Source organism: Pimephales promelas, chromosome 17 (genome assembly GCF_988280905.1).
Source record: "Pimephales promelas chromosome 17, fPimPro1.hap1.1, whole genome shotgun sequence".
Lineage (NCBI taxonomy): Eukaryota > Metazoa > Chordata > Actinopteri > Cypriniformes > Leuciscidae > Pimephales > Pimephales promelas.
Genome location: NC_142785.1, coordinates 5,687,941 through 5,713,731, shown reverse-complemented (window position 1 = coordinate 5,713,731; position 25,791 = coordinate 5,687,941). Strand labels below are relative to the sequence as shown.

The 25,791-nt window shown below is 38.7% G+C and overlaps 1 protein-coding gene across 1 annotated transcript; it reads right to left on the bottom strand.

Moving 5' to 3' along the window:
• Nucleotides 1–3,000: 3,000 nt before the first annotated feature.
• Nucleotides 3,001–25,561, bottom strand: kcnh6b (potassium voltage-gated channel, subfamily H (eag-related), member 6b). Its single transcript, XM_089121819.1, has 12 exons — nucleotides 25,359–25,561; nucleotides 24,156–24,586; nucleotides 23,161–23,163; nucleotides 18,873–19,269; nucleotides 15,967–16,166; nucleotides 15,628–15,880; nucleotides 15,345–15,538; nucleotides 14,210–14,306; nucleotides 12,803–13,109; nucleotides 10,312–10,476; nucleotides 6,311–6,518; nucleotides 3,001–4,242 (listed from the first exon to the last, which is right to left on the bottom strand). The coding sequence occupies exons 1-12, from the start codon at nucleotides 25,498–25,500 to the stop codon at nucleotides 3,973–3,975; spliced, it is 2,667 nt and encodes an 888-aa protein (XP_088977945.1). The 5' UTR covers nucleotides 25,501–25,561; the 3' UTR covers nucleotides 3,001–3,972.
• Nucleotides 25,562–25,791: the final 230 nt, after the last annotated feature.

Below are 25,791 nucleotides of genomic sequence, written 5' to 3'. Positions count from 1 at the left end.
CTAGTGTGCGAAAATCATCTTTGATATTTTTTGAACTGTGCTTCTGGGTAACCAGACTGGTGCCAAGTGGCTTATTTTAACTCAATTTGGTAAAAGTTACTTAAAATTAGGGCAAACAATCATCTGCTCTTTCTGTTATTCTACAAAAAGTCTGAAAATAAAAATAAAAAGAAAAGAAATTTATATCAGAGAAAATTCCAATCCATCTTCATTTATGTAATTTTGACATTTGGCTGGGGAATATAAGGAAGCATGACTGACGCCCCACAAAGGTTTCAAAGCAACATCAGCATAACCTATACTTAAGTTAGTCATTTTATATATATATATATATATATATATATATATATATATATATTATTGTTTTTATATATAGTTAAACTATACAGAAGTTAGATATTCCATGAAAACATGCTTTATCAGAACTTTTCATCTCAGAATTTTGAGATAGAAACTCGCAATTGTTTTTATGAAAGCTTTTCCTACACGGAATAAACATTTTTAAAAGATAACTGCAACTTTTTCTCACAATTCAGATTTTTTACCTTTCACAATTGTGAGAGAGAAACTCTCACAATAAGGGAATAAACTTAATTCTGACTTTTTTTCTTGCAGTTGCGAGTTCATATCGTGCGATTCTGTCTTTCTGACAATGGTGAGTTTATGCTTTGGAATTCTGACACTTTTTCTCGCAATTGAAAAAGAATAAAGTACAAATTGTGAGGTATAAACGCAATTGGGAGTTTGCAGTAGCATGTGTGACTTATGAAGTCTCAATTGCAATATAAACGTTTTCTCGCAATTGTGAATTTACGTCTCGCAATTCTGACTTTTTTCAAATTATGAAATATAAACTCGTTGCTACACTGTAAAAAAAAAATTCATGATAAGTAATCACAACATTTTTTCTTTTGTCAAATCAATTTAAATAATTTATTTAGTAATCAGATAACATATAATTTTGAGTTTCTCAACTCACTTTTTCCATTTCAATGAACTTAAAATTTTAAGGCAACCAGGTTACTTACGTTTTTAAGTTAAACCAACAATATTTTTTCACAGTGTAAACGAGTGCATGTTATAAAGTCAGAATTGCAATATAAAATCGCAACTGAGAAAAATAGTCGGAATTGCGAGATAAAAAAAAATGTGGTTACCTTTTTATTTTTATTCAGTAGCAGAAACATGGGCAGAAAAAAGCTTCCATAAAAATCTTTGGCCTTGTGACATTCAAATGTCACGCCAAAATCCATTTTTCTCCCATCTCAATCGAATCCGTTAATATCCCGTTGATGACTAGACTACCTCAGCATGGGCTGGTAATGTCAAGGCCGCGAGGGCTGGTCTGATAATAGTTGTACATTGCAAGTTCTTAGCGACACCATCCGACGGGCTGGTGTGTGTCCGCTGCCCACTGCTCAAACTGTGCAGAGCTGAACCCGTAAATAAATCAATCGATCCGCATAACTTGTTTGAGGTCTTCAATTCAATGGTCTAGCGGTAGATCTTTTGCCAAGCGTGTCAGAGGTTGCGGGTTCTAATCCGGACTCGGACAGTTTTTTTTCCGCTCTCATCCAAACCGTTCATCAGTGGTCACTGTCTATATCAAGCAGGGACACGTTTGTGTGCATTTCATTTTGTGATTTGATTTCACCAGAACGGCAATAGATTGAAGAGCACGTCTGAGTGAAGACTGCTGGTGCCACACATCGAGTGCTCAGCTTGATTAAAAAAAATAAAATAAAATAAATATTTAAGCGCTAGATCTATTATTTAATAGCAAACTAAATAAATGCTCTGCTAGTTAACTGGTTATGTTTCATGTATTTGTATTCGGTACATCCATGCCTCAATGTTTTAAAAAGTAGTGGGGGACAATATCGATCCGACTTTACTATGACACGACTTTACTGGATCTAAACGAATCAATCTAACCATAGATGTAACCAGCGGTGGCTTTCTATTCTATTTTTCTTTTTAATTATCTTTATTTTTTAGAGTGTAATCAATATATTAGCTAATTGTACATTTTGAAAAAAGCATTGTATTATTATTTATTTATTTATTTTTGCATTAATCAGGGTTTATACTAAGTAAACAAGTGCATGACATTTTTAAAATAGTTAGGGTTATCAAAAATGTTCTCCACGCGAGCGCGCGCGTGCACAGAAATTTTACAGTCTCACTCCAGCCAAAGTCCCAAAATTGGCAACCCTGTGTATAAACACACAGTCACAGTGAAGTAATGAGGAAGTAGAGACGGTTATTCCTAAACACCAGAAGATGATAACGTTCAAACTAAAGATAAGAGTAGTACGTTCAGTTGTGAAAATGCAGAGCTGTTTGGCTGTCGTCGTCAGCAGTTCAGGAAATATTGTGATCTTATGGAGACAGTGCCACCCAGAGGCCAGTAAAGGTCCAGCAGAAACACTTTACTCAAATGATTTTTTAATAGAAGTGCTTAAAAAATAAGCTTAAAATGCGCAAAGAAACCAAGCAAATGCAGACAAATTTAAATTGAGCGTGGATATGAATTTATTTAAAAAAATATGCAATACATTATATCAACATTCCTCCCTAATTACTTTTTAAAAGAATCTCAGGCTGTAATGAAATAGGGGAAACACAAAGATATACAATAAGAGTTTTGATTTAACATTTGTGGTCACTACATACATCCCATACTTATATTTACGTAGTTTCATAACTAAATTTGAGCTGAAAGCTGCTAAAGTTACTGCGGGAGGAATGATTGGAATACAACAGGCTGTTTTAATTTAATGTTACTGGTTTTATTGTTGCAGGGTGTTTATCATGATTAATCTCCAAATGGTGTGGGCAGGTCACGTAGCCTACATCATAAACTGTTTTCCATTTTCAACATATATTATTTTCCAGCACTAAAATAGTTGAATTCTTAAAATTAGAAAGAGCAGATATTCTAGCCACTGTCCGACTGAACGCTTTCTCATCCTTTAGCGTCACACAGAACGCTATACGACAAAACGGCACCCGTTATCGTTAATATAACACGCGCTGTGATGGTTAGGTTTAGGTGTGGGGTAGGGTAGGGTAGTCTCATATTACGCTAAAGGATTTATGACGCCTTGGGTTCGCGTGAATATTAACGATAAAGGGTGCCATGTGCGTAGTATAGCGCCGTTTTGTCTATGTGACGATAAAGGATGAGAACGGGCCACTAAATGAAATATGATGATTAACATGATGATTTTATTTTAAAGTAGCGGGTTTTCAAAGAACAGTCCCAAGATTTATCACATTCTTAATGAACATTGTTTTAATTAGGCTACATAAAGTAAATACACAGAATATACACAGTTCAATGCCAGTCATACAGAGACATTCCTCAGTTAGGTCTTTCCAAAGGTTTGTCTTCAAGTGTGAGTGTTTCCTGAGTCACACTGCCTGAAGAACATGTACAACAAAAAGATTTTTATCAAAAAGGTGCCTTTAATGCTAAAAGAGGGTTTGCGCTGGCTCAAGCTGTTAGTAAATTTGACCCATTGAATAGTGAACACTCACAAACACCCGGAGCAGTGCGGCAGCCATTTGCTGTGGCGCCCGGGGAGCGATTGGGGGTTGGGTGCCTTTGCTTTGCTCAGAGAATCGAACCCGCAGCAGCTGTCCGGTTACCAGCCTGACTCTTTAACCATTAGACACAACTGCCCACGACTGAGGTTTGAGAACTGTGGCTTATGGAGGATTGTCCATTAGTGTTTCTTGTGCTTTTGTACTCGGCTGAAAGTACCAGTTTGAGTTTTCATGCTACTAGTGCTAGTTTGGGGCTGTCCTATCTGGTGGGCAGCAACACGCGGTTAACCAAGATGATGGAACCGCATGGTCCTCCTGGCATCTACCCCACAACACAACATAAGCAGGGGTTTTATCGACGGAGTTTTGATGTGTACTCATTGTTCTGTCATGAAAGCTGGTTGATGGCGTGTTGTGGTTTTAGCTGACTGGCAAGGAAGGATCAGACATGTGTTTTTGAATGTCTTCTGGGTGTGATGAAGTGTCCAGGTTGCCAGGCAACGAGGGGAAGCGGGGAGACGCACAGAGCCGCGGTGCATCTATAAAAATGGGCTTTAGCGCTGGAGTTGAGACAGCATTGGTTTCTAGTTTATCAGGTTCGCAGTCATCTGACGCGGCTCCCATGTGAACGCCACTGGACAGAGAACCCTGGGAATTTGACTTGAACATGGATTCTGGCTGGGTTGAACTCTGGAAACACAGTTTTAAAGATTTTTCATTTGGTTTATTGTTCATTCTTGTAAAAAAAAAAAAAAAACACAAACAAAGTTTACTTCAGCTTGTCATTAGCTTACTGTGGGTATCGCTAAAGGTTAGTATTTAGGATCAGGATGGTTTTGGAACAACAATTCTACACATTCAGATGTTGCAACTTTTGTGAATGATGCAAACAGAGTTCAATTTTCCTGTACAGCTGCTCTAAAAAGAAAATAGTGTCATTGTTCAGCTTAAGTCAGTTCAGTGTTGATACAGTTCCGTTGTAAAGAACATTAGTTATTAGTTCCATTATCCGGCTATGAGCCGCATGCAAGATTGTGGCCAAAACTGGTACTGCAATCAGTTTCAAAGTAGTGTAGAACGGTGTATCCCCTCCCCCCTGACTCGAGGTTGCCAGATAGGATGCAGGATCCAATATTTTTTTATCCGACACGTCTGTATCTGCAGCTGTGGTAACTAGAGCAGAGCTGGCAACCCGAATGCAGCAACACTACCGACTCCGTGATTGGTAGATCGGTGGAGGGCGGAGCATCAGAACAAAACACATGACAACATCAACATCAGTTCACTTTTATAATGACAATATCCTGGCTGGACTACTGTTTTCAGTGATATAAGTATTTGAAATGAACATGGGTGACATTTCAGGGCCATTTTATGATTATTTGAAAAAGTTCTTATATACAGCTCCTTTAATTAGTTAAATTCGGCTATAAAACAGCTCAGCAAAAACAGTGATGGACGATGACACTGAACTGACTTCAGTTGATCAATGACAATCTTTATTTTAGAGCTGCTGTACAGCCGAATTAAACTCTGTTTGCATCATTGAAACATTGTCCTGTTATTACTGCAATGCTGCTTTGAAACAATCTGTATTCCTAAAAAATAAAGGTGTCTTGACTTGTGAAAAAGTACACTTGAACATACTTTTAAAAGTATGTAATAGTATAATTAATAATATATACTTCAGTGCAAACTCCCACACTTTAATATTTTTTCATTGTATGTCACATTTAAATATATTTGAAGAGTTCAGATGCAAAAGCCTCTGAGTGCCATTTGAAATTTTCTTCTAAAATGATCATTTTTATCAAGCTTGTATATTCAAGTTCAATAATTTCACTTAAATGGCAATGAAGATTACCTATTAATTGTCATTTAAGTGAAATTACTGAACTTAAATATACAAGCTTGATAAAAATGGTCATTTTAGAAGAAAATTTCAAATGGCATTTAGAGGCTTTTGCATCTGAACTCTTCATTTATTTATTAATTTAATTAATTTAATTTTTTTTATATATATTTTTTTATTTATTAAAGTTTTAATTTTATTAACTTTAAATGTAATCTCAAATATAACGCACTTAAGTGAAATTATAATCAAGTGCTTTACATGTGCTTTACTATGTTAGTCACATCAAAATAAGTGTAGGCTACTTCTTAAAAGAAATTTGACATGATTACAAAGGGCACTTTTAAAGGGATAGTTCACTTTGAAATTAATTTTTGATATGTTTTAGCTTACCTCAAGGGCATCCAAGATGTAGGTGTCTTTGTTTCCGCAGTATTTTCAATTTTGATATTTTTAGGTCAAACCGTTCTAAACGGTCAGTCATATAATGGAGGTCTATGGTCACCACCTCAAAGAGCATGCACAGAAAAGTCCAAATTAAACATGATTTAATGACTCGTAAATGTAAGTACACATTGATGGCCTAAGACACGAAACGAGCGGTTTGTGTGAGAAAACGAACAGTATTTACATCGTTTTTACCTCTTGTAACCACAGTCAATATCAAAATTGAAACTACTGTGGAAACAAAGACACCTATATCTTGGATGTCCATGAGGTAAGCTAAAACATATCAAAAATTAATTTCAAAGTGAACTTTCCCTTTGAGTTTGTTCAGAAACAGTCATGAGAGTGTACTCTCTTTAAGTACATTCAAGTGTCCTTTTATATTTTACTAAAGTGGCCATTAACATTATCTGAAAGTAGTTTTTTTTTTTTTTTTTTTTTTTTGGACAGCACTTTTACCTGAATGGCAGTGCTTCTACTGTCCAGTTGAATATTTGTAATGGGGAACATGCTGTGAAGTACCGGTGTGCTGCTTCCATACAGTGTTGCGGGGTCAGGAATGTGGTTGTCAGGTAAAACAGAGCTATACGCTGGAGGCACGGGTGCAATCTGTCTCTGGAGAAGCTGAAGAATCACATTGATGTCTGCTGTCATTCTGGTCTCTAGCCTAAGAGAAAGGGAGCAGAATGCTGCAGTATTTAAGTCGTTATTTGCTGGACATCTTGCCTTAAACCATTCATTTATCAAGTTATGTGACACGTGAGAATCAGTGGCGAGAAGAGCTTGACAGCCACGGGTCGCTGTATGAGTTTAATCAAGAGAGTGGTTTGGGGCTTGGCTGCTGTCAGAGGGTGTTTAGTTGCTGTGGGACAATGGCTGATGCATGGGAAGATGTAACCCCTCTGGTTCTACACGCACCGCGCCGAGCGGGATTCGAACCAGCGTCTCTGGCATGGGAAGCAGGCATGCCAGCAAGAGTGCTAAAGATTGCAGCCTCTAGCATCAGTTGAAGCCAGGGGAATGACCAGTCCCTCCAGAAAAACGCGATTATGCGATCGCTGAATTCAATGCAAAATCAGCCAAAGTCCGCATATTTATGCGGGGGCCGCATTTTTTCAAATACGCCGCACTTTCGCCGCATAAATTGCCGATTTCCGTGCAAAATATGCGGGGTTTGCATAATTTCATAATCCTCGCATTTTCGTTGCAAAAAAAGTCACATGATTCTTAGCAGAAAGTTGAAAAATGTTGCGTTTGCTTCACATAAGAGCAGCCATTTCCCCCTGTTTCCATGGGAACGTTTGAAGTGACGCAATTACGCGACGCCAGACAGACTCACGGAGGCGATTGACATCTCACAAATCGAACTCGTATAACTGTCTGTCACACGTTCTACCGTCACATCGTTACTTAATAAACAACATAAGATAAAAGTAGTAGCATCAAACAGAAATTACCCGCACACATGGGTGTTCGAGGCGCACATATAACACTGCAGAGAGTTCAACAGGGAGCACGCAGCTCTTAAAGGGGCCACACCTTATTTACACTCATACAGTCTGAAATAAAACAAGATGAGAAATTAAATATTCCCAGCACTTTCTATGATGTAGTATGCTTGTTTATCAAAGGAAGTAATAAGAAATGACTCTTATATTAACAGGATGTTGGGGAATCACTTTTTTTCTCTTTTTCATCAAACCGCAATTTTTGCAAGTTCCCTCAATTTTTGCAAATTCCAGCAATTTCATCGCATAAAATTGCATAAATATCCCACATATTCCATCGCATTTTTAAAGAAAACTGGCCGCATAATCAATCAATTTTTGCCCGCAACAATCACAAAAAAATCTCCGCGTTTTTCTGGAAGGACTGAATACTATTATGGTAAATGTTAAATATAAATCGCAAATTTTTTCACAAATGTTTGGAAATTACCACCACAAAATCAGTCATTTTGATCGCAAAAATCACAAAAAAAAAAAATCATGAAATCCTGGAGGGACTGGAATGAGGTTTACTTGCAAAGCTCTGTTACACTCACCCCCCCCTAAGGCTCACGTCACCAATGTAACCCCTCCGGTTCTACTTGCACTGCTCCAAATGGTATTAGAACTGACACAGGAGACGCTAAAGACCGCAGCTTTTAGAGCGTCAGTTGCTAGTGCACCACTTGAAGGCAGGCGAGTGAGGTTTTACCGGCACGGCTCTTTCTACATAAAGACATTCCGCTTCGGTTAGAAAATTGCAAGCCAAAAATCACTGTTTTTAGACCTTTAAAGATTAAACGGGTCATGAACATGTCAAAGTGAACGGGGCATTGCATTGCTACATGCCTACAATGGACGTTTCAGTACTCATGCACCCATAGAGGGACAAATGTACCCGTTTATAATGATTGTGTCTAGTGTAGACAGCCTCAAAAAACATTAATGCGCCCGGTGCAGATACAATGGTTCCCAGATAGCACACATAAGCACACACACACTGCAAGATGTCTGTTAAAGATCACTTCATCTGGAAAGCATCTGCCGTTTACTAAAATCTGATAGACGTCTTTAAAGGGATAGTTCACTTTGAAATTAATTTTTGATATGTTTTAGCTTACCTCAAGGGCATCCAAGATGTAGGTGTCTTTGTTTCCGCAGTATTTTCAATTTTGACATTTTTCAGTCAAACTGGTGTTGTCTATCAGTCATACACTGGAGGCTAAGGGGGTCCACCAAAAAGCATGCACAGAGAAGTCCAAATTAAACATGATTTAATGACTCGTAAATGTAAGTACACATTGATGGCCTAAGACACGAAACGAGCGGTTTTTGTGAGAAAACGGACAGTATTTATATCGTTTTTACCTCGTTATTTTTGTCACTTTTTGAAGTTTAGTGACAACATGTTACAATGTTTATGGTACAATGACTGGTAGGTTACTGTTTGTATTATTCAATTAAATTCTTGGATTTGATTTCAGTCTTAATTCAATATTGACTCTTTTGGATAAATATTAGGTAGGCCTCAGTCTTTTATATTTCTCAAGAAAAAAAAATACAAAAAAAATACAAATTAAATATAATATTTAGCAAAAATACTCCTTGCTATTTTTTTCTATTCAACTAATTTGCTGGTCATTAAATAGCTTTCCTGAGGTAAATGTAACGTTTTGTGACACAACTGTTACTGACCTGCAGTGTTACTGACCTCTTTCCGTGTTTAAAAACACTTATTGATCGTTATTATGTATACAATAAGTAAATATACCTTTCGGTAAGTTGTACTGTATCTTTAAATAAAAACGAAAGTGACATGATCGGTTTACTTGAACTGAGGAGCAACGATCTGTGATCAGAACATAAGAGCTGATTTATCAATAACAACTTTCATATCAAAAGTAACCTGCTCTGTCTAGTCTGTCGGTGTCAGTGTCCTCTTTGCTCTGTGATTTTTCTCTGTGGGAGAGCGTGTGAAAAGTGTCAAATGCGTTAAGCGCCTTTCAGACAGGACGCGGAATGCGCGACGCTGCGGCCGCTTGGTTCAACGTTGCCCTTCAGATAGCCTACAACGGGATTTGCCATTTTACAAATAAAAAGTTGAACTATTTTGAACTTTAACCCCGGCGTGTGTTGGTCGATGCAGGTCGACGCAGCTGCAAAACATCCCTGCGTGTCGCGCGCGTATTCCGCGTCCTGTCTGAAAGTCTCAAGCTGAATGCGTGAGAGAGTTGGCAGCCCTGCGGGGATAAATCGTCGTGAGTGTTCCGCCATGCTTCTACTCCATGTGAGGATTGTTTGACTAGTGCGCACTGTCGCATGCACACAGTGCTTATGTGGGGATTGTTTACATCAGAGTGCGTGCGTGTTTTGCGCAGCATAGCCTATACACAGTGTTTGAGCGGTTGATGGAAAATAAGTTAATGCACGCTCTAAAAGTCTAAATTCGAATCTATTATTTTTCACGGTATTTTGAAGAGCCCGCGATAGTGCATAATGTCCCACCCGTCCCCCCTGTAAATGACGCCTATGTAAATATGTTTAGATCTTCACAGTGAAAGGTAAATCTTTCAAATCTCTGTGTAAACAATGAGTGACGTACACACGCAAGCGATCACTTCCGGCGCATGCGCAGACCGGAGCGCCCGTGTCGTCAGATCAGTTGGACGTGGCCGTGATTACAAGAAGTAAAAACGACATAAATACTGTTCGTTTTCTCACACAAACCGCTCGTTTCGTGTCTTAGGCCATCAATGTGTACTTACCTTTACTCTTAAGAGGTGAACCGAGGGTGGACCCCCTAAACCTCCATTATATGACTGATAGACAACAACGGTTTGAGGGAAAAATATCAAAATTGAAAATACTGTGGAAACTAAGACATCTACATCTTGGATGCCCTTGAGGTAAGCTAAAAAATATCAAAAATTAATTTCAAAGTGAACTATCCCTTTAACTGTTCCTATAAGATACCTCATGAGCTGACTTTGCAGGAGCTCCAGTCTGGAGTCAAGTTCGCTGGGATGATGATCTGGAAAGAGTGGTGGAGGACATGAGGTCCAGACAGAGGGGAGGCACTGAGACTGTTCAGCATAATGAGCTGCCTGGTGGTCAGTCCAGTAATGGTACAATCCAGATGGAGGAGGAGCTGCTGTTTGGAGGAGATATTGAATAATAACAAATCCAACAATTTAAGAAAAACATTCACATTTACAATACGTCATTTAAAGTTTGAGAGATTTTACGGGTGCAGTAATTTTTCAACTGTAAAAATGTTTAGCACTAAAATAGTGTTTGAAATGACCTACAATGACCCCAAATTAGTCAATAAATTCCTGCAGTGATGACGTATTTTTGTAGGGAAACCCGGAATTTCTTTTTTTATGATGGACGAAAGTTTCCGAGGCATTGTTTAAGCGTGATTGACATAACTTGAGGTCGTATTAATTTTTTTACGCACAAAAATTTCGGACCTTTAGCATCACCCTCATGATAAAAACCGGCTTTTGGATTATTGCAGAAAATAAGCTCATTGATAACCAGAGGTGGAAGTAATGAATTACAACTACTCAGATTACTGTAATTAAGTAGTTTTTTCGTGTACTTGTACTTTTATGAGTACATTTTTTAGTCTGTAATTTTCCTTGTACTTGAGTACAAATTAAGTTAAGTAATGTACTTCACTACTTTAAAAATCCCATTAATTACAAAGTACTTGTACAATTTGAATTCAACAATTATTCAAATCTTTGACCAGCATTTGGGTATCCAATGGAAATAACTGATCGTGGGCGGGCCAATAAAAAGTCCGGTTCCTGGAGAGCTATATTCGTCCTCACACGTCCTTCAGTTTCTATTTTAGTGTTATCAAAGAACTTTGCCGTAATGGACATGGACATTCGAGACACTGAATTCATTGAAAATTCAGAAGAAATACCAGATGACGAGTGCCCATGACCCCACATGGAGGAGTTGTTCTTATACAGAGGAAGGAAAGGAGACAGTGTTTTTTTTTTTTTATAGAAACTTTGTTTCTGCAGTGATATGTGATCGTTCAGTTGTTTTTGTTTTTAAAGTTGGGAAGACCTCACGATAATTTGACTAAAAACATCACTTGAAACATGAGCTTCAGCATTACTCTGGTGACAAGCACATATAGCCTACCGTAATAAAGATTTAACATTGTAAACTTAGATTAAAAAGTTAAATTGTATGTCATTGTCAACACATTGTTTTATTAATATTGAATCCGTGTTTTAAGCTTAGAATGAAGAGTTTAATAATGACTCTTTCATAAAAACAGTATCTTGCCGGCCATGACCCACTGGCATAACAGTGTAACTGCACTGATTGACAGTCTGTCTAGATGGTACATTTGTGTCAGTGCTAAATGCTGATAACTTTTGAAATATTAGTAGGGTACTTTTGGAAATCTTTATTGTAAAAAAAAAGAGAAAAAAAGAAGTTTATACATAAAATAACCCAATAAGCTTATTTATTTTGTATTATAATTCATTAATAATAATCATATTAGACCATTTTTATAACTTGGTTTCCATAAAAGTAAATAAATATCACAGGCTAAAAGTAATTAGTAATTAGTACTTGAGTAGTTTTTGAGAGGGGTACTTTGTACTTTTACTTAAGTACATTTTTAACACCAGTACTTTTGCTTGTAATTGAGTATTATTTTAGGAACTACTTGTACTTGTACTTGAGTACAAATTTTCAGTACTCTTTCCACCTCTGTTGATAACCAAAGTTTATGATACTTACACATTTTATTCATCATAATAATCTTTTTAAAATTTAAAATTAAAACAACTTTTATGAATTTTGAAGCCTAAATAGAATGTCCAGATACAAAAACAATATCTACGCTATAAACAAACTACACCACACTCGCACGACTTTAACTAGTGAGTAGATGTGTTTTCCTGTTCGGCGTGATGACGTTTAATGTCCCCGACAACCTCTGTATACTGTAGTCCTCCTACTTAACCACTTGTTAGCAACCGCCTTTTTCAAGACAAGTAAAACCTTTAAAAAAATCACAAGGGGAGTATTACTGTATTTTATGTCATAGAATAAGATTTGAGCTTCTAATATCTTGAGCTTCTGTTAACCACAGAGCATATTTCAGGCGTTTAACCAAAACCTCATTCCAACAATCCACTGAACTGGAAGTGCTATGATGAGGTGGTGATGGCGCAGTGGATAAGACACATGTCTTTGGTGTGAGACACCCGGGTTCGAATCCACTGTGAGACACGACATGTAACCCATAGTTGCTCCAGAGGTGTGCGACCTCTGACATGTATAGCAATTGTAAGTCATGGATAAAAGTGTCAGCTAAATGAACAAATGTAAATGTAAAATGCTCACCCATTTCTGGGTTTTGGCCTACAAATATAAGTCATCTCTACAGCACTCTATGGTTTGGTTTCAGGACCCAGATTTTTTCATATTACATGTATTGTATGTATACCCACCCAACTGCCCCATATCCATGCCAGGCTCTCTGCTGTTCCCAGAGGCGCCACTCGCTGGTATTAGTCTCACAACAGGAGAGGGGAAGTCCAGATGGTCTGCTTCAGAGGTATACAGCTCACAATGGCTGATGGGAGACTTGCTGAGGCTTTCGCTGGACTGCGATGTGGAGCTTGCACAGCTGCACAGCTCCTCCCAGTGCATGTGAGCAGTCAGAGAATGGTGATGACCCAGCGCCGAACACGTCCCAGATGGGTAAGAGTCATTCTGGTCCATTCCATCTAGAGTAGCAAGAAAAAAAAAGTGTACTTTCACAATCTATTTGCTGAATTTGTATTCATACGGACTTTTTTTTTTTAGTTAGTTGATCCAAATATATTTTTTTTACACAATCTACAAAATTATTCTCGTCTAAAATGAGGGTATGTGAATTGTGAACTGTGAATTAAACTATTCTGAAATATGTTTTAGTTTGTTTGTACAGTTAAAACATTTTTACTTTGTAAATGTTGACTTCACAATATTAAAGTAGTTCGGTTTTGAAAAAAACTTTTGCTGATAATTTACTCACCCCCATGTCATCCAAGATATCCATGTCATTCTTTCTTCAGTCGAAAAGAATTTAAGGTTTTTGATGAAAACATTCTAGCATTTTTCTCCATATAGCACTACTGACCGGTTCAATTCCAAAAGACAGTTTCAGTGCAAACTGTTCAAAGGGTTTTAAAAGATTCCAGATGATGAATAAGGGTCTTATCAAGTGAAACGATCGCTCATTTAATAAATAAATAACAAAGGTTTAAGTTTTATAAGCTCAAATGGTCGCCTTGCTCTGTACTACGATGCACGCTGTCGTGTTCGAACTCGTTAATCAAAATGAACGGATCTTTTTCCGAGTCATTTGGTTCATTCAACGAACGAAACGAACGAATTGACTCAGAAAAAGATTCGTCCATTTTGATAAACGAGTTCAAACAGCAGGAGAGTCACGAACGTGCATCACAGAACAGAGCAAGTTCTGACCATTTGAGTTTTTAAAACTTAAACTTAGTTGTTTTTTTTTTTTTTTTCTAAATGAGCGATCGTTTCACTTGATAAGACCCTTATTCATCGTCTGGAATCGTTTAAAGCCCTTTGAACAGTTTGCACTAAAAGTGTCTTTTGGACTTTGAACCGTTTGGTTCACATTGAAGTCCATTATATGGAGAAAAATGCAGGAATGTTTTCATCAAAAACCTTAATTTCTTTTCGACAGAAGACATGGAGATCTTGGATGACATGGGGGTGAGTAAATTATCAGCAAAAGTTTTTTGAAACGTGAACTACATTATTCTATGTCTAAAAGGGTATTTCAGAGTTTGTTTGTGGGTGTTCTCCTCACCTGGCCGGTTGCGCCTGTCTATTGAGTTTTGTCTGTGTCGTATTCGGCTTGCATGGTAACCGCAGTCCAAGTTTTCACTTTCCATCATCTGTTCAGCCTGATTACATACCAATTAAAACAATGATTACTGTACAGAGAGGATTTTTCTCAATGTAATTTAAATTATATTAATAATGTCTTATGCGTTGTGGAAAAAGTACACTTTAGCATCCTTTTCAAAAGCGTAATTATTACAGAAATTATATACTATAAAAGAGACTTAAGAGCGAAATGAATTTGGTGTTTTCGGAGATTTACCGTAAAATTGCTTGTTAATTGTAATTAAATCAAAATGCTTTATAGTTTAAATGAAAAACTATAGAGTGCTTTTCATTCAAGGAGGACTAAATTGCATCTTTACTGGTTTCACAGACAGGGCTTTGATTAAAAAACATTACTGATATGCATCTTGAGACAAAACCTTGTCCCTGAACTATTTTAAGACATGCCAGAGCAAGTTGCTTTCAGTTAAAACAGTTAAAAACATGCATTTTAGTCTGGGACTAGATTAAGCCTTGTCTGTGAAACCGGGCAAGTAATTTATTTATAATAATAATCTCTATCGAAACTTAGTTTTGTATGTCATGTATTTAAATATATTTGTAATTGCACATTTGTAATGAAGTTGCAATGTAATACATTTAAAATATATTAACTTAAAGTGTAATCAAATAAAACACCAAAAGATTTTTAACACATGACTTAAAAGTGAGCTAAAGAAGTCATGAAAGTAATGTACTCTAGAAAAAACATGCACATTCAGTAATATTACACACACTTTTTTCACAAGTCATATAAAATAATTCAAATTATTGTGATTATTTATTATTTCTGTCATAATAATGACTTTGAATCCATCACCAGAAAACTGGTTTGAATCCATCCTACAGTATATTCTCAATTTATTCATTCTTAAATGCTAGATTTATCAATGTTTATAATATATATTTACTTTTGTGAGGAATTGATTTTATTAACATTAATTAATCCAATTAATAATAATTTCCTTGGAACATAAATGTTTATGTTTCCGTCTTTTTTACTTCAGAGTTCTCAGGGTATGTGTAAATGTGTTTGGGACGTTGAGTTTACACACGTCTCGTAGGTTAAAGGTGATTTCCAGTTTCCTCCAAAAGCTCTCTCCAAAAGCAGGGTACATGTCCAGCACCTCTATGAGGTCGTCTCTTTGGATACGGTGAAGGTCACAGTAGGTTAGTGCAGTAACATCAGCATTACAGCGACCAGGATCTGCGTAAAGATTTATGGGCTCGCCAAAGATGTCGTTCTTTCCTGTACATGAAACAGCAAGTAGTTTTTATTATGTCTCAAACCACCAATGGATCAGAAAGCTGTTTGCTCAGGTGTAGCATGAATCTCACCCAGTATGGCCAGCACAGTGTTATGTCGCGACACTTGAATGGAGCCCCGGGAGATGAAGTGGAGAGCTCTGAGCATGTCGCCCTGATGATAGAGGGTGTCTCCGGGTGGCGAGTGGGTGGTTTTGAAGCGCATGGAGAGAGCTCTCAGGCACGCTTTACTTGCCCCACGAAACGCTTTACAGCTCTGCAGCAGAGTACGATTCAGATGCAGGCAAATGTCAGCTTGCAAACACTCTGGAAAACCTCTCAGGACCTGTGATTAGAAAAGAAGTGGTGTGATTGGGTTTTTATTCATACCAGGAGTAGACAACAATGATACTTTGGCTATTGATAACCTACTCCGTTCATATTAATGCCATTGGTGTAGGACCAGGCATGTTGGAAATATTCCTCCAGTCTCTGCCTCAGATCTCCAGGTATCTGATGGAAGCGGATGAACTCTTTAACCCTCAGCAACTGGGTGTGATAGCGTGTTGTTCCAGAGTAAAGCCTCTGAATTATTGCTGAGACATTCCCAAATATGCTGGCATACATGAGAGCTACAACAAAAAATCAATAGGAGAATATTTAGTCAACAGTGCATTTTTTTTACATTAAGAAAAGGTAAGTTATAAAGGTGGAGTACGCAATTTTTGAGAAATGCTGTTTTTAATTTAAATCAACACCCAAACAAACTATTTTGTGCTAGATGTTTATGTGTGTGTGCTGAAAAAATATTATGTTTATACAGTCCTGGCTTTGAAAATAAGAGAAAAAAATAGTGTATAGGACTGAACAAAACACTCTTGTAGTCAATCGTCCTCCTGATGGGGAAGGAGAAAGAGTGAGCAAGTGGGACATTTCTAAGGCTGTGTTTAAAGGCCCATTGAAATGTCCGGAAACGTGCAGGATTATTCAATGTGGTGATGTCATTTTCACTGAAAAAGAAAGAGAGGGCGGGTCATATCTAACAGATCCTCTCCTTTTTTTTAAAATAGCCAATAGTGTTTTGTTTATATTGAAGCTCGACCAGAGCCATTGAGCTCGATAAAGCCGGAGTTTCCTCCTAACATCCAAAAGTTTCTTCAACTAATCTCCTTCATATCACTTTAAAATATAGCATTCTGTGAATTCAAATGCGTTTTTGCCTTGAAAAATGTCAGATGCGGGCAGTGGGATGGAGAAAACCGCAAGGTCTCGAGATGCATCTTTTTAAAAGTTAAACTTTTTTTTTATTTCTTAAAGGGTTAGTTCACCCAAAAATGAAAATTAAGTCATTAATAACTCACCCTCATGCTGTACCAACTCTGTAAGACCTTCGTTCTTCTTCGGAACACAAATGAAGATATTTTTGATTAAATTTGAGAGGTGGATCACTGCTACATAGGCTCCTAAGGGATTGAAACTTGACGGGCCAGAAAGTCATTGAAGAAAATGTTTAAATATTCCATGTGACGACAGTGGCTCAACTATAAGTTTATCAAGTGACGAGAATACTTTTTGTGCAGAAAAAACAAACAAAAATAACGGCTTTATTCGACTATTCCTTTTCTTCCTTGTAGGCCTGAGACGAGAGTTCAAGAGATGTCCACAACGCATGCAAGAGAACTGAGCCTATGTAGCAGCGATCCACCTCTCAAATTGAATCAAAATCTTCATTCGTGTCCCGAAGACGAACGAAGGTCTTACGGGGTTGGTACAGCATGGGGGTGAGTAATTAATGACTTAATTTTCATTTTTGGGTGAACTATCCCTTTAATCATTCGAATGATCCCTACACCCTATATAGTGGCCTATGAGCCATTCATCATGTAAATAACAGTAAATGTGTAAACAAGTGACCAATTTTAGCTGAAGCTTTAGTGTCTATTTGGGGGCGGGACGCTGTAGATTCTAGAGAGCATTTGATTGAACATAAAATCTGATAAGAAGCTGAAGTGCAGCGTGATGTCACCAAAACCATGATCCACACTGGCGGAAGTGGGAGACTGTTTTGAATGCTTATATCTTCTAAATGCAAATTTTTGTCATTGTTTTGGAGCACACTAGCTTATAGATAACAGTTAGACAAATTTCATCAATTTTGTGGGGACTTTAAGTCAAATTTTTTTCTTGTACATCCGAGTACATTATTGAGTGCCCACTTACTGGCAGATTTGCTGACGTCACAATTATGTTGCATTGTGTGGTCAATGGATCTGCCTGAAGTTTACATTGAGTAGCTCCCAATGTAAAAATAACAGGGTCAAGTGTCTGTCCAAATAACTTTCTCTTACCCCCGAAGGGAAGTACTTAGGGAAGTTTGTGAGTGTGTAAAAGAGATAAACGCAACCAAAAAAAGAAATATGGCTAAAATGTTCCAAAAGAGGATAAGCTCAGTTATAACTGGATAAAAGAAGGGTTACATTCAGGCAAAAGCTAGGACCTGCGTTAAAATTGGAAAAGCTTTTTAGTGCTGGAGGGACATTAGAGATTGGGAAGCCCTGAAGACGGATGCCGAGGTTTCTTTGGTTTATTTCTTTGTTTTTGCTCTATTGTTTTTTGCATGTTTCACTAAACTAAGATAAAGTATGCGGTTGTTGTTGAATCACAGCCGGGTGATGTGCCGGCTATAGTTGCTGGGTTGCATAGCATGTTCATTATTATGGGGGGCGTAGCACTTTTTTGTTGTTGTTTTTTTTTTTTTTTTTTTTTGTGCTAGGGGTGTGTTTGCTTGGGTGTCGATTTCAGATATCAACAGTGTTTCTCAGAAATTGCTTACTGCAACTTTAACTAAATCTGAAACTAAAAGTAAAACCATAACCATCTGGTATATAGCATTTGCCCACGACATAAACATTCCCACTGAGCTTAAAAGGTAAAGGACTCAGACTAAAAATAGCAAGCGTTTCAATATTTTACAGACAAATTAAAATATCTGTCAAGAGAATTGTTCAGATCCCCCATAACTCTGGTTATACTCTTTTTGGGTTCCCAAAATAACCTTTCAAGGAACAGGTTTTATAAGATCCATTTTTTTTCTTAGTGTGTATAACTTTTTTTATATAATCTTGTGCAATTGAAAGATTAAATGGATGTTTAAAGGTTATTCATGGAACCAAAGATGCCAATAAAGCCCTTTTATAGAGTGTAGGTCACCAACATTAGTTTTTAGGTCTAAATGTTACTCGCCAAGTAGTCTTGACAAGAAGGGATTGAAGAAGTGTCCAGGACATTGAGAATGGCAAATTTAAGTGTGAAATAAAGAGCTTTTTACAGTTACGTACAGCCAATGAGCATGACGCAGATTGAGAAAAGCTTCTCAGAGTTGGTGTTTGGAGAGACGTTCCCAAAGCCCACACTGGTCAGACTACTGATGGTGAAATAGAGTGCAGTGATGTATTTATCTTGATTGGAGGGTCCTGAGCTGGCATCGCTGTCGTTGTAATGCTTTCCCAGTTGATCGGCCAGGTTATCCAGCCAACCTGTCTTCATGTAAGGCCTCTCCACATGGCCAATGGCATACCAGATACAAGCCAACCAATGAGCAATCAGCAAAAAGGTGCACATGAGCAAAAAGAGGACTGCAGCTCCATACTCTGAGTATCGATCTAATTTTCTGGCCACACGGACCAACCGCAGCAGACGAGCAGTCTTCAACAGGCCAATGAGAGTGGCTGTCATCTGCAAATTGGATGATGGGAGGACAAAGAAAGAATAGTGAGCATCATGAAACAAATAGTGACCCCCAGTCCGATATCCCTTGTGAAACCAAAATACTTTTAAAATGAGTACTAATTACGGAAATAATATCCTTTAAAAGAAGTTCAGTGCAAAATGAATGCAAAGTTTAGTTTATGTTTAGTTTGTTTAACCCTTATGCTGCATTAGGGACATTTTTGGTCTTTTGCAGTTTAATTTCTTTGACCATTTTGGCTGTTTTAATGCAAATGGTATGAAATTTGGCAAAATTGTGACTTTTTGGATACATGTAAAAAATGTGATCCCATTTTGCAAAATATGTATAACACACACTGTGTAGATCAAATAGTAACACTGAGCACCATAAAGACCAAAAATGGCCCATTGAAACCCATTAAAACGTTGTTTAAATCTGAGGCTGTCAGTAATACATGAAACATGATTTTTGCACAAACATCCTTTCATTTTGAAGCAAAAGCATTATATTTGCATTATATAGTGTATTCCACCAGATGACGTCACTACATATTTATTCCCTATGGGTGGAAATGCACCTTATTTTGGGCAATAGGCAATGTTTAATAGGTGGCCATTTTTGGTCTCTAACGCGCTAAGTGGGATTTTTTGCAAAGTGGGACTGTGATAATCCAAATCTAAAGTTTTCTCTTTGCATTTAGTTTATTGAAAATAATTGAATTTTTGTGTTTTTTCCTCTTATACAAATCGATGGTTTCGCAAACAAAACTGGTAATTAAAGGGTTAAAATCCTGAAATTGAATACATTTTTGGTAGTTGTGATGAGGACTGATGCTGGTTAAAAGATTTAACTTGGTAAAAGTGGAAAATAATAATAATATATAATATTTTAGGTAATGTTTAATATGTGGCCATTTTTGGTCCTTAATGCACTCAACGGTGTTAAAAATCTAATGCAGCACAAGGGTTTGACTAATTAATTACTTTAAAAAAGGGACAAAATGATAGTAACAAAAAGGTTAAAAACATAACCTGGTCTAAATAAAGTATGTTGCAAATTAGTTGCATTATATCAACTACAAAATAGAAAGAGATATATGCAAATGGAAAATAAAAACAAAATGCTAGAATGTTAAAATGTGCTAAAATTACAACTGACATTCTGGGAAATGTCTGTATTAAGACTGATATGTAAACATTTATATTAAAGATGTATTTTAAACAAATGTATATGAGGCCCATAACTGAAACTTGTTCTCTTTCATCATCTCAATGTCTGTCGAATCTTTCAAGATCCACCAATGGGAAGGGCATCAGTACCTGACCTCTGCAGAAGCATCCAGTTGGATCAAAGTCTGGCTTGACAGCGTGTCCAATGCCAGGTAAGGGATCGTCCCTTACCAAAGTGCATAAAAACACCCAACATGCACTACCTTTCCTCGGTTGACATTCGCTTCTCGCAACCTCTTGGTTATTTTCTCACAGCCCATTGGATTTTTTTCAGACGTTCAAATGTGTCTTCCGGAGGACATATTGCTCAGATTAGCCTCTGCTGGTCATCGTCTTGCTCTTCATTAAAGCTGCATCATCCTGCAAGCCGTCCACGCTGCACTTTACATTAGGCTGTCTGCCTTTTTTCTCGCTTGTTTCCTTCTGTCACGGCTGCCAACTGTTTGGATTTTAATGCCCATTCCGACAGTGCTTTCCATATCTGCAGCTTCCACCAACGATAGCCTGACGCATGCCTGCCTGGCCGAGTGTGGTGCGCTCAAAGGCTTTCTCATCCTTATAACTCCGTAGTTGGCATTGGCCTCAAGCATGAGGAAGAAGAGCGCTGTCTGGTGCTTTAAAAGAAGCCCCGGCGCCACAGGCACAGGCTAAGGTGGCACTAATTAAAGTGTAGATTTCGAACAGTCATACTTTGACGGAGGAAACACCAGTGACATCCTGCACCCAGGGGACTCCAAGTCCATTGACTAGGAGAGGGACGTCTGTGATGGGAAACTCCTGGGACCACCTCCTGGCCCAATAAAGCAGCCGCTCCCTGTCATTCCAACTTTTGCAAAGCACATGAATCAATCTCAAGGAGAAGGTCACGATGGCCCTCGGCATGGGTACCCCACCCCCCGCCATCGAGCTCTCTATCGTCAGACATCTCGACCCTTCTCGTCCCTCCCAAGCCTGTTCACCCTAGAAAAATGGATCACTTCTCTGCATCCATCCATCAGGCTTGCTACAAGGCCTTGGCATTAGCTGTCAGAGCTTTCTACGTCTCCTCTGTGCTCTCAGCTTAACAGGCCGATCTTCTCGTTGACATGGGTCAGCAGTTGGAGAAAGGCCCATCCCCGCCCTCGCTCTGGAAGGAGATCGTCAAGGTTAACAATCTCGTTCTCTGCAATGCCCGCCAGGGCATTCACGCTTTATCTCAACAGCCTTTTGAGCATTCAGGGGACATAACACACTCTCAAGTTAATCTTGAGTACCTATAGAGTAGTATTGTATCCTTCAAATCTCTGAAGAGTCTTTAGTTTTATCAGATACGCTGCACCGAGTCTTACCAAAAACAGCCAAGCTCCTGGAGGCGTTCCCTGAAGCACTGCCGACGGCTTCTGTAACCCGAACTTGCACGTTGATAGGCACACTCTTGCTCTCGCTCTTGTTGATGTGTGTGCACGCTCTTCCGGGAGAAGTGCCCATACAAAGAAATCCACCCTTCATGTCACCATACAGGGACATACTTGAAAAACAAATTCCAAAATGTATGCCATATGATCTAGGGGAGTGCAGTCTCCAGGCGGCCTCAGAGCATACTCCACTAGGGGTAAGGTTGCCTCTTAGGCTCTGTTTAAGGTTTCCTTGCAGGATATGTGTGCCGCTGCAAGCTGGGCCTCTCCCAATACGTTTGTCAGTTTCTACTGGCTTGATGTCACCAGGACCCTGGTAGCCCATTCTGTCCTGGGTGTGGGCTCTTCATAGCCACTCACTTTGTAACATGTCATGCCTTTCCAGGTGACCCTCCTCTGGCTTTCAGGGCCTCACTGTGAGTGTATTCCACCACCTTTCCTGTATGGAAAAGGACTGGCATCAAGCAGGAGACAAAATTGAAGGTCTACTGGGCTGTTGTTTTGCCAACTCTTCTGTATGGGTGCGAAGCTATAGGGCAGTCTACCAGCGCCATGCCAAAAACTGAATCATATCCATTTGAGCTGTCTGATACCCCTTTTCCACCAAAAAAAGAACTGGTTCGGAACTGGTGCTGGTTCAAAGTTGGTTCGGAGTTGGTTCAACTTGTGAACCGCTTCAGAACCTGTTTGTTTTTCCACTGACTAGAGCGCCCAGGGAACGACGTCGTTACGTCACTGTGAACGTCTCCATACGTCTTAGCTAAAAATGCTTGCAAATACAACATTACTTTCGGATTATCTCTAACTCGTAGACCAAGAAAGCTTTGAAAACAATTGAAATATGTAAGTCTTTTAATCTTTTCGTTTGATATGTAATTTTTTCTGATAAGTTATGTACCCCTGTAATTGTGTCTTTTTTTCTGTCCATTTATTTGTTCTATATTGTGACTTTTCTTCTTTGCTCATAATGTCTTCAAAAATTTTTTTTTACAAAAATAGAAACGCTTGCGTTAACTTCAAACATAACAATTACAAAGGCGGACTCCATCGTGTTTCTGCAAATGTTTCTCCTGGCTTTGCGATCCTTTATTATGGTCAGAAAAGATGTTTAGCCCCCGCCCCAGCCCCCGACGTAAGCATGACGTGGTAAAAGAACGGTTCTAGTCCAGCAAAGAGTTGGTGCCGCTTTGGAACCAGTTCTCCTGGCTGAGAATCGGTTCTTTGGCTGTTGAAACACAAAGAACTGGTTTGCGCGCAGGCACCGGCTCCGAACCGGCTCTCAAAATGCTTTGGTGGAAAAGGGGCTCGAGGAAGCTGCTGAGGATCAAGTGACAAGCCAGAACTCCTGACACAGAAGTCCTCAGCAAGGCAAATATCCCCAGCATCTACACCATGCTTTCGAAGGAACAGCTTATATGGACTGCTCACGTGACTAGAATGTCTTATGTGAGACTTACAAAACAAGTCTTCTTTAGCGAGCTGAAAAAAGGCAAGCGAGCACAAAGTGGCTCCAAAAAGCGCTACAAGGACACTCTTAAAGTTTCCTTGAAGAGTTTTGGACTCGACCTGAAAGGCTGGGAATCCCTATCACAGGACGGATCTGCCTGGAGTAGAAAAGTCCAGGATGGTGCAATCCTCTGTGAGAGCAGGAGAAGCTCCTGTGCCATCTTGAAGAGGCAGCAGCCAAATTTACAAAGGAAGAACACGTGGCTGCACCTCAGATTTCTACATCCTTTCTGACCTGTCCAATGTGCCACAGGGAATTCCGGCCTCGGATTGGCCACTTTAGCGATCAGCGCACTCATCGAAACCAAACAAAATGACAAACACGCCATGGTCATCATCAACTTTTGTTGGACGAACAAGAATTGGGCAACCGGGGAGCTGTCCATATCTCCCATAGAGGGACTTCAAACACAAGATGATGAAAGAGAACAAAAGGTTACTGTTCATAACCCAGGTTTTCTGAAAGATCGAGTGGAGAGATCCACCAAGCTTGCCCCGCTGCACAAGAAGCATATATGCCCACTGAGGAAAGGTAGTGCTCCTATCTGTCAAGCCAGACTTGGTACAATTCGATGCTTCTGCAGAGGTCAGATACTGATGCCATTACCATAGGTGGATCTCTCCACTCGTTGTTTCAGAGAACCGGGGTTATGACTAGTAACCTATTGTTTTCAATGATGTTCATATAAAAGTAACTGCTTTGAAATATCCCTTATACATTTATATCTACTTAAAAATGTAACATTCAGTAGAAGCTCATACCTCATCTGATCCAGATCTGAAGAAGAGCAAATCAAATGGAATTGCGGCCACCATGTCAATGAGAAACCAGCCTTTGATATAATGGATAGCGATGTGCTTGGGATGGGTCACAACCTCATTATTATGATTCACGTACGTTGTCCTGAAGGTGATCACAATGTCTATGATGAACAGAATGTCCACTATCACGTCTACAACATTTAAAGGGTTACAGGTGTAACCACAGGTCTGTCTCCTCTCCTCCTCCAGCTCATTGATGAGGAAAGCAGCTGAGTATGGAGTAAAGACCGCTGTGTAGAGCACTAGCAGGAGGATGATCCAGTCCCACATGGCTTTAAAAGGACTGTAGTGCAACATGATCCACTTGTGGACGTCTGGAGCCTGGAGCTTGTACTCGGGCAAGACATCAGCACCAAGAGACAGCACCTGTGCATGGAAAGAGATGAGGATCAGGTGCTTTTTTTTTTTGCTCAAAGCTGAACAAGAAAGAATAAGATGCGATTTCATTGAGCCTAAGCTGATGTTTTAAAAGGAATACTTTTAAAGTCGCCAATCGAAAGTTCTTATTTTTCATGGAATATTAGTGTTTATCATAAATTATTTATACATGCATGCCATTATTTATAATTGATTTTAATTAATGTGCCCTTGTAATCTTTAATCAAAATAACTTCTTACGCATCATCATGTCATCTTCTTTAATGACATGTTAACTGGCGTGAGTGTGGGAAAACCTGTGACTCAAATAAGGTCGACCAATAGCAAACCTCAACCATCCAACAATCCACTCAATTCCCGATTGACAAAAAAATCAAGTCCCATCCTGAATTTCAGAATTTGCACTCAGAATTTGGGCAGACTGATACATTAAGATTTTGTTTAATAATCAAAACAATATGTGGTGTGAGTGCTTATATCTTCCACTATGAGTTCTGGAACAGGGGCCACAGGGGTTATGGATTTTTGCCATGGCAAAGAGCCATTTCTCTTTCATGTGTCTGCCCTAACGATCTTTCCACGAGTGGTTTTTGGCCACATTGTTTTCCATGTGCCAACTGCTTTTATTATTCAGACATCAACTATCAAGTGCTCGACTATTTTGATTAAAGAGGATCTGAATATGTTGTACAGCAGCACAACAGCCAGAGGTTTTTACAAAAACAGTTTTAATATCAAGATATAAAGCAAGCCCAACAATGCAACATACCTGCGTGAACTTCTCTGTCACATACTGTGTGCGCTCCTTCACCTTTGGCGTAACAAGCTCAATGTTGCAGTGTGCCGTGGAGTGATTGGATCGACGCAAGTTTAGATTGAATGAAGGGAATCGGTTTAAGGCTTTCATCCGCTGAGAGCTGGAGGTAGAGTTCCACAAACTTGTCTTCAAGCCTTTATGATAAAAGAAAAAAAAAAATGGATTTGTAAGACTGGAGAACTGCTTAAAGAGAAAATATCTGACCAGTGGCCTCTAACGACAATGGCATTGCTTGCAAAATTAACATTTGATCCCCTTCCTCTGAGCATCTTATCTACATTTTCTCCCTCATGTAGTCAGTAACACTGAAAACAGTAACTTTGAACAGTAACTTTCCATTGTAACCTGATGATTTACATATCAAGTAAGGTCTGGCTATGT

Bases quoted from the DNA above. Each gene is read 5' to 3' on its own strand.
- kcnh6b (XM_089121819.1), bottom strand. From the start codon at position 25,500: ATGAAAGCCTTAAACCGATTCCCTTCATTCAATCTAAACTTGCGTCGA. The intron at 15,539-15,627 runs GTGAGATTCATG...TTTCATGTACAG, and splicing joins CACTGTGCTGGCCATACTGG to GAAAGAACGACATCTTTGGC. The intron at 6,519-10,311 runs GTATCTTATAGG...CCTTTCTCTTAG, and splicing joins CTGCAAAGTCAGCTCATGAG to GCTAGAGACCAGAATGACAG.